At 42.7% G+C, this 13,230-nt stretch overlaps 1 protein-coding gene across 3 annotated transcripts in view; it reads left to right on the forward strand.

The window, feature by feature from the left end:
• The first annotated feature begins 12,052 nt into the window (after nt 1–12,052).
• Ccdc50 (coiled-coil domain containing 50) overlaps nt 12,053–13,230 on the forward strand; it is a 68,106-nt gene continuing 66,928 nt past the window's right edge. For 2 of the 3 annotated variants that reach the window (XM_006985092.4, XM_076548660.1), the window contains exon 1: nt 12,345–12,533. In XM_006985092.4, coding sequence (XP_006985154.1) covers nt 12,485–12,533 — 49 coding nt within the window. In that variant the 5' untranslated portion in view covers nt 12,345–12,484. Of the gene's footprint in view, nt 12,534–13,230 lie in introns of all 3 variants that reach the window. The other variant, XM_006985093.4, reaches the window with a different exon arrangement.

The raw sequence follows: 13,230 nt of genomic DNA on the forward strand, positions 1-13,230 counted from the left end.
CTAGCCAAAAAAAAAAAAAAAAGTATGAAGCACACAATATTAACTGGATTCTGTATTAGTTCCAAACATTGCCTAATGCACTATCCTCATTAATAACAAAGTACAAAGGGCTTGGTTTGGGGTCCTTATACTGCATGGACACCAGCCAGTCCTCTTGGAAGAGTAGGAAAGCAAGGAGGAATGATTCTCTTGCCTGTGGCTGCTGCCAGGCTTTTCACTAATTCCCTGCAGAAGCCTAATTCACCTCTGACCTTTATCCCTCCTGACAGGGCAGAGGAGTTACTGGCAGGAGTGATGTAATTAAATGAAAGGTCCATAAGGACTTTGGGAAGAGAGAGAACCAGCAGCAACATCAGCTCCTCAGTTTAATTAGCTAATGAATGCCTGAGTCGTTTTTATTGATGTAGAGCCTTGTTCTTGACACTCTGTCTGAATACAGAACTTCACATCAATGGAAGGAAGCAGGCTCTTAATCCTTAGGCCCACACTAAAAATTCTCCATGATCTGGATTTAACACAGCTATATACAATCCTCAGCAACTATGTTTCAATATGCCTTCTGCATTCGGGGGGTCACTCCACCTTAGCCTGAATCTTTGAAGAGGAAAACCCGAGACAAAATTCCATACTGATATTTTATTGAAGAATACAAAGGAATACAAGACACACACACACACACACACACACACACACACACACACACACACACACAGGTGAGGAATGGATGGGAAATGGCAACCCCATGAGATGCTGTTTCATGTAAAAGTGCAGTCAGCAGTGAAGGGTAAATCTAGACTGCTGAAATGAATGGTTCACTCACAGTGGGAAAGAACACCAGGAGCTTTCTATTGCTCTACCGCTTCCACCATAACCTGGTGTCAGCTGCTCTATTGTATTAACAAAACTGACATAGAGCCAATGAGAATGATGAACAGTTTATTGTGGTATTTCACCCAAAAATGAAGAAAATCAACATGCTCAGGGAACCTTAGGACTATGTTACAAAAGACAGTGGGAGCGGGAATAGAGCCATGTAAAGGCCAACTGTGATGTGTTCCTATTGAGATCACTGATTTGATAACAGCATACCAAAGTTCTAGTGGCTGGCTCTTGTTCTTTAAGAGCGATACTATGTCTGCTGTTGGAGCCACTTTTCAGTGGCCAAGGTTCCCACATATCTTGTGAGCAGAGGCGTGGGTCCCCCTTTGCTCCAGACTATATTTTCAAGGATGTTTGAATCAGAGTCAACCTCAAAAGGCAGAGTGCCTTCTCCTCAAACAATAGGTTTATTTCTAGTTTAGAATAAGAAAGACAATATGTCTCACCAAGTCAAAGATCAAGGAAGATAGGGCTCATTATAAAAGATTCAGGATGTCTAAGCTTGAGGCTCCTGTCTTGTAACACATCCATTAAGTAGGTAGATACCTTCTGGCTGTCCTGCTATTACCTTTGGCAAATGAAGGCTGGACTGCTGATGGATGTTCATTCTGACTAGTGTTCTTTCCTCAAAAACAAAGCAAACAAGCAGAAATCACTCTATTTTGTCTCCTAACTGTGGAGTATTATATTTTCTGTCAACATTCATGAAATGTAGCATATTAGCTTACTGACTAGCAAGTGGAGACTTATCTAGAATCCTTCACAGTCCTTGACCTCATACACAAGTGATTACGGAAGTTACAACTTGGTTGAAATTATATAAGTCTTCCCACATCTACTGTGGTCCAGTTGTTTGTGACAAAAAAATCACACAGTTGAATTGATTAGAAAAATTATGGTTAACAATTCTGACAAAAACCAGTTCTACAATTTTTAAGCAAGCTTTAATTAAATACTGACCAGGATGGACTTTGGTCAGGACCACTCCCTGGAATTCCCAGCAAGTGGTAATGAGACACAGATACATGTTGTTGGGGCTTTTAAGGTCTTGAAAAGACCGAGTCCTCAGTGTGGTCTTTAATTTAGACTGCCTTCTTCTGATAAGTGGCAAGGTCAGTTTCTCTGATAGAGATCCACTCTTTTCCCTTGTCACAAGAGGTCCATCAAGTTCACATTTATTTCTCTTCTGTAGCTCTCTCAATTTGATAATTACAATTACTGCTGTAACGATCAATTGTTGGCTTGCTTCGTGACAGAGATCTTACTGTTTAGCTCCGGTTGGCTTGAAACTCATTATACATCTGAAGCTGTCCTTCAGACTCTCTGAAGGCTCCTGCCTCCTCCTCCTCCCAAGTGTTGGATTACAGGTTTGTATCACCATGCCGGGTTCTAAGCCAGTCAACTAGAACAACCATTCACCTCTCAGTGGCTGTCCATCTGCAGTTCATTCTACTCAGCCATAAGTGAATAATAATGGTGACTGTGATAAGGGCCAGTCACAGCCACTTTGCTTAGGCAATAATTGGATGAGTCCCTACATCCAGAACAGGCACTGTAGTCTCAGTGTTTGAGTAATTTCTTCGGTTAACTGTTTGCCTGAAGCCAGGAGAAACCAGAAGCTGCAGGGCTTGCAATACTCTCATACTGTATTGGGGATCTTGAGGTTATTGGGAGTAGAGACCCAGGACAGATAGGGCAGAAAAGAGAGAAACATTAAAAGGTAATGGCTTTTTCCTTACTGTCCATGTGTTTGCAGAATATATAGGACCATGTAGGTCAAGTATATTTAGTAGTAGGAACTGTCAAAGCCTTTCCTACAAAATCCCAATTTCTTCAGTTGTTGCCAGGACGATCCTCTCATTGAATTACCTAATCAACTGAATATCTACATAGTCTCTTTCATCCACTGACCCACATCACCATGGCAACACTGCAGCCTTGAACACTGTAGATTTCTAGTAAGATAGGGAAGTTGTTTGCCTCCACCAACTTTGTATTTGTCCCTATTGTTTTTTGACAAGTTTAGTGTTTGCATATCTATATTAATTGTCAACTTCTACCCCAAACACTAACTTTCAGTGGAACTGCACTGTACATATATAGATCAAATTGGAGAAAATTGGCCTCTTAGAAAGGTTCATTTTTCAACTGGGGAACAAGGGACAGTTCTCTACTTCAGATTGTCTTCAGTTTCAATGAGCAGTCTACAAAGGTGATGCTCAGCTTTGAAGCCTTGCTTACCTTTGACAAACTTCAGCTTAAAACGGATGCCCCTTTTGGTGCTACATTAAAGGGTGTCAATTTAAAAAATTTCCAACTGATTGTGACTAGATGAAGATATAATTATTTATTTATGTATATTGACCTTATACTTTGTTCTTGGCTTTTATTTCTAGTAATTTTTTTTTTAGATTTCTTATGGATTTGTTGTTTAGACAATCATAGCATATATGTAATAAAAACTACTGTTTTGAGCGATGCAATATAAAGTGTGGATAACAATTGGAAACTGGTAAGAGCTCCCTAGTACTGTCTTCCTCCCAAGTGATTGATAGTATTACAGGCATGTACCATCACACCCAGCCACATTGCTACTTATATTTTACCCCGTTTGTATACGTCTTGATTTGATTTGCTCATATTTTGTTCAAGACCTTTTCGTTTATCTTTATGATCTATGTGGGTCACTGTTGTAATTTTCATGCAGTCTGTCAGGTTTTATACGTGACCTGGTACATGTAAAGAGAACTGTCCACGCTTTCTCCTCCTATGCAAATCTTCAACACTTCAACCACGGAAATTTAGTTTCATTGTGTCACTTGGTATTTGCTTTCATTATCATGAAATTTACATCTACATTCATTCAAATGTCTGTTCATGCATTTTTATGTAGTTTTACTTCCGTATTGAGGTTCCCCAACCAAGAACTCACAAGGCCATGTATTTCCCTCTGTAGGTCAATAATTTACATGTAATACTACCTTACAATAATCTATTTATGCCCTATTAAATCCAGAACTTGGGCCATCTCAATCTCTGGATTCATTTATTCATTTTTTTTTTCACTTTTTACCTTTTTCTTTTATGTCCACTTTTTTCACATCTAATAAATTTTAGTTCGATGTTGGGGATTACAAGGATATTTTTGTAAAAATACATTATGTGATTTTTGGAATAGACTTTCTTTTCATTTTGTTTTGTGTCAGACAGTTGATTTTTCTAAATACTTTTCATTTCACCAAGCCTGGATTCAGGCTCTTAGACCATCTGCAAAGCATTCATTGTAGAAAACTTCTTTCTTACAAAAGCCTTGGATGTGTGGGTCATTGCTGTAAAAGTTTTAGTAGTTTTCAACTTAAAGATTTTTTTAAATTAAGATCTCCCTCCATACACAATTTTTAAAGAATATTTGATAAAAAGCACACAATCAAAAAAATCTTATGAATTTGGTAATAATTGCAAATAAATTCATATTTACTACTTGAACTCTCATGTTTATGTAAACATTTAAAACTTGCTTTATGAGAAATTTGTCACTTGTGAAGTCTTCAGATAGTTCTTTGTACACATATGAATTTATGGAGCTTTATGATAACAACTCCAGTCTAACAGAGATTGGGGAGCTTTATAGTAGTCCTGCACCTGTAAATTATCGGGTGGTGGGGGTCATTTTACCAATGCTTCTGTTTTCACAGTAACCTATGAGATTAATTATAAAGATCACCAAGGACCTTGGAAGTGCGAGACACGATGCCTCTTGGAAAAGGAAATCAATTTACCATGAACATATGTATAATCGGTAGCAGATTATTTCTGTTTGTGATCCTGCTGTGAAAGTAACTCCGAGGAAGACTGGCAATTGGATCACGTATATCAGTTAGGGAGAGATTATCACAATGGGATGCAGATTATAAACCAGTGAAGAAGGATGCTGCGGGGAGGGAGGAAAGTCAAGTGGGAGTAATTACAAAATGGGAGGGCAAATGGATTACAGGCTCTGGTGTGGTTGTAGAACAGTCAGAGTTGGGGTCCTAGTAACAGGAGAGACCTATGAGGGATTGTAGTATGAATAACATTGCTGCTAGTTGGCTCTGGGAGTGTCTGGTTGGGATGTGGGTGGGGCAGATCTTTGTAAGTGCTATTATACTTGAATCCTGGCCCACTCTGTTGTGTTGTAGTTTCCATCCCCACTGTGAGGATAGAAACAATCCAACTGCCTGGCTAACATGTCTAAAATAAGGAGAGGTGGGAGGTTCTTGGGTTTTGATAAGGCTGTCAGGATAAAGTTCCTGTGATTAAATAGTGTTGCCTGCATACGAACAAGGAAAGATATGTAAGCATGCATGTGTGTGTACGCGCACGTACACATAGTCATATACATCTTACCTCTTGCCGTGTGATGCTCTGCACTGCCTCGGGCTCTGTCAGCAGGAAGGTTACTATCCGATGCATCCATCTTATCTTGGATCAGATTGTAAGTGAAGTAAACCACTTTACTTTGTCCTTTACCCAGTCTGTGCCGTTCGCAGCAAGGAACTGACAAAGATAGGAAGGTAGGAGGTCAAAGATAAAGAGATGATGTTACCAGAAGGATTGTCTGTGGAGACACTGACGTCAGTGAGGTACAGGATGACAGGACAGTGAGAAAGGGCTATCAGTTTTGAGGGGTGAGACGTTACCCAGAAGTACAGGTAGCTGTCATGAGCGGTACAGTGAGAGATCAGTGTGAGCCTCAAAGAAGCCGCAAGTACTTAAGAAGAGCCGTGGACCACATTCTGTAATAGACAATGAGGTGAAAAGAAGATCAAGAGGCATGTTTGGGTCCAGGGGTTACTGGTACTTAAATCATATGGTTATCAATTTAGGGAACTGATGTGGCTGCACAATCTTCGGATAACAGTCTTTATTAGGAATGGAAGGAAAAGGTGATGTATAACAGGAAGCCAAGAGGATTTTGGGGATAATGGCTGGTGGATTATTCTGAAAGGGATTGGGTAGCAGGGCTACATGAAAGTCTGGTTAAGGCTCCTGAACTCCTGTTCAGTACTGTCACCAGCAGGGACAGAGGCACAGGTCCACTCCACCATACACAGCAGCCTGAAGAGTTCCCTTCTCCCTTCGAGACCTCTGTTCAGGCCAAACCAGTGACTTTGAGGAATGAAAGAATTTGAGGGGAGCTGAAGACATTTGTGACACAAATCTTTTTGGTTTTGTTTGTTTGTTTGCTTTGATTTGTTTTGTTTTTGAGACAGAGTTTCTCTGTGTATCTTTGGATCCTTTCCTGGAACTCACTTTGTAGCCCAGGGTGGCCTCGAACTCACAGAGATACGCCTGCCTCTGCCTCCCGAGTGCTGGGATTAAAGGCGTGTGCCGCCGCCGCCGCCGCCGCCGCCGCCGCCGCCGCCGCCGCCGCCGCCACCACCACCACCACCACCACCACCACCAGGCTTGAGACAGAGATCTTAAGCACAGGGTTTAATAGAAAAAGAGGAATAGAGGAATTCAGGAGAAGAATGAGACACTGCTGAGCATGAGTATCGGCTTCTTCCAGAAGAGCTGTAATTAAGTAGTGACTTTGCAATGGTATGTGAAGGATTTGGGTGGCTCTCAAGTCACACCTCTTAAAGACTGCTAAGAATGCTTCCCACTTTATTCATTTCTTTACTCCAAAATATTTTATTTTATTTTTTAAATTATGTCTATATGTGTGCCTCTGTGTGGGTATGTACATGGGAATGCATGTGCCTGAAGAAGCCAGAAGAAGAGATAAGATCTTCCCCTGGAGCTGGGGACAGACAGCTGTTATCTGCTTGACATGGTTGCTGGAAACTGAACATAGGTCTCTGTAAAAAAAAAAAAAATACATATATATATATATATATATTCTTCTGGAAACAAAGCCTGTGTGATGGGTTTTTGAGAGTTATTGTTGATGTAGGAAAGGGGGCAGTTCTAGAAACACGAGGCTATACAACACTTTGTCCCACAAGTAAACAGGATTTACTTATTGTCCTTAACAAGGTGTCTTCTGGTGGCATCTGCAGTTTCTTGTCTTTCTCAGCAGAAAAGGCAGATCGCAGCCTAAGAGGAAGGCGCCACCTCCCCACTGCTTCCTTCTGTGCTCTCTCCCACAGTTCCCTCTCCTTCTATCCCGCTTCAGCGTGAGGGTCTGTCTGAAAGCTCTTTCCTGCCTGACACAAACAAACGTGAGAAGAACGCTGCACTTGAGATCGTGGTAGTATCTGTTCATACTCGAGCTATGTATCTCCCCAAAAGAGATATGTTGAACGGCTAACTCCACGTACTTCCGAATGGGATTGTATTTAGAGGCAGGGCCTTTCACAGGAAACTAGGTTAAAATAAGAACGTAAGAGTGGGCTCACTCCTAACACGACTGATACTTGTGAATAAGAAAAAGAAATGTAGGCATATTGGTTGCATACACATGGAACGAAGATTTCACGGGAACCCATGGACAAGGCAGAAGACACCTACAAGACAAAGAGGCAGAGGCTTCAGAAGAAACTAGATCTTTTTTTTTTTTTTTTTTTTTTGGTTTTTCAAGACAGGGTTTCTCTGTGTAGCTTTGCGCCTTTTCCTGGAACTCACTTGGTAGTCCAGGCTGGCCTTGAACTCCCTGAGATCCGCCTGGCTCTGCCTCCCGAGTCAGCCGTTAAAGGCTAGGCTCACAACCAAAAATATAAGAAACTAGATCTTTTATACTTTTTGATACAGCAGGTCTAGCTTCTAAACTTGAAAAATATGTCCTTCATTTAACCCTCCTATTGTATACTGATATTGGGTCTGGGGGTGGAAGGAGGACACACGATCTCCTTGATGTAGGTAGACTATGCTATTCACAGCCTCGCTTTGGAGCAGCTCTCTTATCTCTTAGGTACATCCTCTTGAAGAGGCAGGAAGAATTGGTTGTCAAATAAGAGATAGGAGTCTTTTCTGCTCTGTATAACTTGATGTGAAGCCCTTCCTTCCTTCCTTCCTTCCTTCCTGTGTTGTCAAGGTCTAGAGTCATTAATTTGTTTGTCAGTGTTGTTTCCTGTTCGTCCCTTTCTATTTGTGAGGTTTGTTGATAATACAATTGAATAACTTTGTCCATTTCTAACCAATAGTTATTGAATGCTTATTATGTATGAAAGACTAGTCTAAGTATTAGTGAGGATGGTCAACACAACAGATATGAGCTTCTGCTGTCACAGAGTGTACTTTCTAGTTGCTCCAATTTCTGTGGTCTTACATTTTCCAAGTAGATTTCTAATGATCATTTTCTACACAGTCCAACAGGTGATTTTTTTATTAATATAAAATTATTCTTGCCTTGCTATTTTTTTCGGGGGGGGGGGGGAGATGGGTACTGATAGCCCAGGCTGGTTTCAAATGTACAGCCTGCTGCCTCTATCTCCTGTATCTGAAATTGAATATGCCATCACACCAGCTAACCTTCTTCAAGTTGAAAACCTATCATATCTTTTTTAAAAAAGTAATTTTTGGTACCCATGCTTCTTCATGGATAAAAGTTCTTATGTGTTAGATCGGCATTCAAAACTGACATTTTAGGATACTAAAATACATGGTTCTGGGAATTAATCACACATTCATTCCTTATTAAATTCTTTTAAAAGCATCTATTCCTTCATGTTGCTTTGAGTCCCCTGCTAAAGGTCCTCTAACCCTGAGCTTGAGTTGTTCAGATTTGGGGCAGATACAGTATGGGTATGAGTCACTGATGGCAAGTTCAGTCAGGCTGGGGGTTTTCAAATCTTCAACTCTAGAATCTGGATGGGGAACCTAGTTCCTTTGCATTACTTTCTCTCTTAAAAAGCAGCTGATTCTTTAAGAATAGCCACCACTTTAACTTTTTTGTTTGTTTCCATTTTCCTTCTGGCCAGAAATGTGGGTGTTTTAAAGGAAAGCAAAGCCATGTCCTTTTGAATACCTCACTGAATTAGTCAGCTTCTAGACAGGAAACATGTTACAATCAACACGATTTAACAGAAAAAGAACACAACTGAGAGACTGTTCACAGGGGTGTTGGCAGGAGCCAGGCAGCTAGCAACACTGGGATGGGAAACCATTCCACCCAAGCCCTGCAGGGCATTGGAAGGCAACATGACCATTAGAGACCTATGCCACCCTGAAGCAATAAAAAAGAAGCTGTCAGGCTCCAGTTAAACCTGTCATTCTCATCCTCAGGCTCAACCTACAAGGCCATCCCTTAAATCCTTTTATGAATCCCAGACCACTGAGGACCCTCCCATCCTTCATCATCCCCCATCTCACCAGGGAACTACTACACACTAATTGGATAAGTCCAAATTTGTCTCCTATCTTGAGTTTCTCCTGCTCAGGGAGGCCTCCAAAAACAAACCAAATCAACACAAAATGAAACAAAGAACAGAACCCCAAGAAACAATCCCCTTTCCTATTTCCCCATTGCACAACCAGCTCACTCCTGCCTTTCTGCCCTTTTCCCTGGTTGGTAAAAACCTTTTCTCTATGCCAAGCCTGCTGCTTTGCCTTCGTATTTGCTGCTAGCTTTTCTAATCATTATTTAGAAGGACATATCCATAGTGCACCCTCTTTTACCTACCCAAAGAGATTCCTTATTTTGCTCTATATTTTTGGTCTTTGTGTCTTTCAATGGCTAATTGATCTTACTTCTTCCGAAATTAAACAGAGTCTATGTTAAATGGCTATAAATATCTTCAGTATTAATCTAGACTTTGACCCACTCGAAACCTGATTAACTGGGTTCCAATACCTCCTAACGTTCTCCTTTTATGGCAAACCTTAACCTCATATGGGGTCAGCCATGACTTTCACCTTTCTAATGTATCATTAAAATCATCAACAACTTAATTTTTTTTTTATCTCCTGCCTCAATACTGAATGTGTCATATTTTCTTTGTGGGATCTAGACCTATCTCTGCTGCCCAGCCAATAGAACTGAAATATGAATCTTGCCATCTATCCTTCTCAAATTACATTTAAGAATAAGAGTATATATTCCTACAATTGTATACATCTCCAGCCCAAACAAAAAGTCCAAAAGCTATCGCAGTGTTAGTTTCTTTTGGCCTCATTTTAGCCATATAGGTACAAGAGTGGGGAGGCCTTATGAATGCCCAGAGCTCCTTAGAACTCACAAGGCAAATAACTACAATAGCCATGAACTCTCAGTAATATGGGACCAATTAGATTTACTTATAGCCGTCATACTTCAGACCTATCATACTGTAGATTTACTTATAACTGCTTAAGCCAGAGCCTGTTTATAGACAAATGCGTGAAAAACCTTTGCTTTTAAAGAAAAAGTTTGAACAAGTACAACAAAATCTCCAAAAATATCATTAAAAACACCAGTGATTTTCAAAAGCAAGGAATAAAATGGAACCTTGGCTGGTGGGTTTTTAAAGATTTATTTTTATTGCATGTGTTAGTGTTTATCTGCATCTGTGTATGTATGTGCACCACATGTATGCTCAGAGCTTGTTGAAGCCTGAAGAGGGCATTGGATCCCCTGAAACTAGAGTTACAGACAATTGTGAGCCACCATGTGGGTGTTGGGAACCTAACACAGATCTTCTGAAGAGCAGCTAGCACTCTTAAAAAACTAAAGCAACTCTCTGGTCTTAACTGGTAAATTTTTAATAAATGTCTGTGGGCCTGTGAGATGGCTCAAAGTGTACAGATGTTTGTCTCTGGTCCCTGGAAACCGGTGGGAGGAAAGAATGGGCCCTTGCAAGTTGTCTTCCAGCCCATCATATTTACATTTAGCATACAGGAAGAAGAATGTCATACAGACTCTCTCTCTTTTCTCTTCCTTCTGATTTTTATTACTTCTGGTCAAACTCAACCGAAAGCACAAAAGAGTAGCCCCAAGTGGATACATCTATGGATGTCCGTCTCCCAGGGTAGAGCTTGGTAAAAAAGTTGAAATAATCTAGGGAGAAAAAAAGAAAAGAGGAAATACTGTCATTTTAAATGTTCCCTAGAACTACAGAAAATTCAAATCAGAACCATATATGGCTGGGCAGCTAAAAATATCCCCAAGCCTGCTTTGCTATGCTTTTCTACTTCACACTTAGTTTAAAAAGTGCTCTATTATAGGGATGTGCAAATTTGTCTTGTAAAGGCTTTGATAGTACTTTAGACTTTGGGCTTAAAAGGCAAAAATCATAAAAAGATTAGATATTTTTAGTTCTTTAAAATGTAGTATTTAAAAAAATATAAAAATAGTCACTCAAATTCAGTGCGCTGGATTTGACCAATGGGCAGCAGCTTTGTCAACCCCTGACCTAATTTCTGCTCTAATTTTTTGCTCTCCGATTTTAATGTCCCGACCTCTCACACTAGGATTCTGAGCTGAGATGGATCACCAGCTCATGCCAGTGGCTGAAGTGATCCAGTGGACTTTGAGAAGAGGCTGGGGCGCGATTGCAGGGTCTAGCAATCCTGGGAGCAAACCTCACCTTCAAGCTAGGAGGAGGAACTGTTTTGTTACTGTATTTCCATCCGAAAGTGCCCCTTGCTTTGCTTTCTCCTATCCTTGGTTACATTCAGTTCAGTTTCGTTGTCTGCTAGTAAGAGTGACCTTTCACTCAGGAAACAGAATACTAATTTGCTACCCTGCCCTTTATGTAGCAAGCCCTGCGAAGCAGTCTGCTCCACCCGATTTGGTCTCACACCCATTCTTTAATAAATATGCATGGCTTGTGGACTAATGGACTGAAAGATAAGAGCAGTGATGACACAAGTTTAGGGCAGGCATGTTCCCTTCTGATGAGACAGTTCCCAAAGGAAAGTGAATGCATACCCACGGGGGAAAAGCATATCCACACGAAAGCCGGCCCATTTCAGGGAAGCACACATGTCAGAATTACAGACCAGTGCATGGCATGTTGGAACAGTGGTAAGCCAGATACAAGTCACAATCTCGCCACCCCAATACCGAACATCAGATTTGGTAGACATTTATTGGTTATTGCTTAATGAAGATGACTCACATTTCCCGGGTGGTTGTGAATACTCTCCCCCCCCCCCCCAGAAGGGCCCAGAATTGTTATTAATTCTGTGTGCTTCAATTCAATGTGTGGTTTCCCCCTTTTTTTTCAAGGTGCATATATACGCTCAAACCCTGGATACAAGAGAGCCGGCTTGGCACTCAGTAAGCATTTTATTTAAGTCTCCAATCTCAGAGAGGTTCTCAGACAGGACCGATCCCCGTCGGGCTGGCAGGTGCAGCCTGCGGTCGGGTCCCGGGACCTCCAGGACAGGGAGCTGCGGCCGGCTGGCCGGGGCTGGGCGCGGCAGGCACACAAGCGAGGAGGAGGCGGTCTGGCTCGCACGCCTGTGCGTGCGGTGCAGCCCTGCAGCTCCCGCCCCCCCGCCGCTGCTGCCGCCTCCACCGCCGCCGCCGCCGCCGCCGCCGCCTTTCTGTCTCCTCTCTCCCTCCGTACTGGACTCCGGTGCATTTCCGGCCCGGGGGAATTTGGCTTCGACCCGGCCGGGGCGCGCGGGTGGCTGCGGCCGGGGCCCGCGGGGTGGGCGTGCGCCGAGGTCTCCGTGCGCCCGGGGCCGTGAGGCCGCCATGGCCGACGTGAGTGTCGATCAGTCCAAGCTGCCGGGCGTGAAGGAAGGTAGGCCGGGCTTCGGGGGTCCTGGGCAGCGGGGTGGCACCGGGTGGCGCGGGGCGACCCGGCCTGGCTCGCCCGGGGCTGCGGGAGGCCCTCGGCCCGGGCCGCGCGCGGCCTTGTTCTGTCCAAGGAACGCTTAATGTAGCAGAAACCACAGCCAGGCCAGGCTGGCCGGGGCCAGGGGGCGTTCAGAGTGGAGTCTTTGTTTTGAAACATGACCCTCACCCTCTGCTCTTTCTGCTCCCCTCTTCTCCCTCCTTTCTTTCCTCGACTCCCTCCCTCCTTCCTTCTCTCCCTCCTCCTCTCCTCTCCCTCCTTTTCCTAGCCTAGGGTTTGGCTGGCTCTGGGTTTTAAACATTGCAGGCTTGCAATGGCCTTAAATGGATGGACCCCCCGAGTCCTTAGAAGCCTGTCTCCCCTTCTTTTTAATGAAGACCAGAATGAAAGGGAGTGTTGTGTGACCCTCATTTTTCATGGCTCCCTTCGTTGAAGTCCAGGAAAATAAGACTGACTAGTCCTGGCCAGGCCTAGCACTGCAAATAGCCTTCATCACATGCCCTCCGGCCTAGCATTTTTTTTTTTTCTTTTTTAATTATTTTGGTTACTGACTCACCTTAACCTCACTCATTGGCTCACTAGTCTTAGGAAGCATTGAAGTTCCAGACTTAAGCATTTCAAAACCCAGACTGTTCAAGAGGGC

The sequence above is a fragment of the Peromyscus maniculatus genome, chromosome 12 (assembly GCF_049852395.1).
Source record: "Peromyscus maniculatus bairdii isolate BWxNUB_F1_BW_parent chromosome 12, HU_Pman_BW_mat_3.1, whole genome shotgun sequence".
Taxonomy (NCBI): Eukaryota; Metazoa; Chordata; class Mammalia; order Rodentia; family Cricetidae; genus Peromyscus; species Peromyscus maniculatus.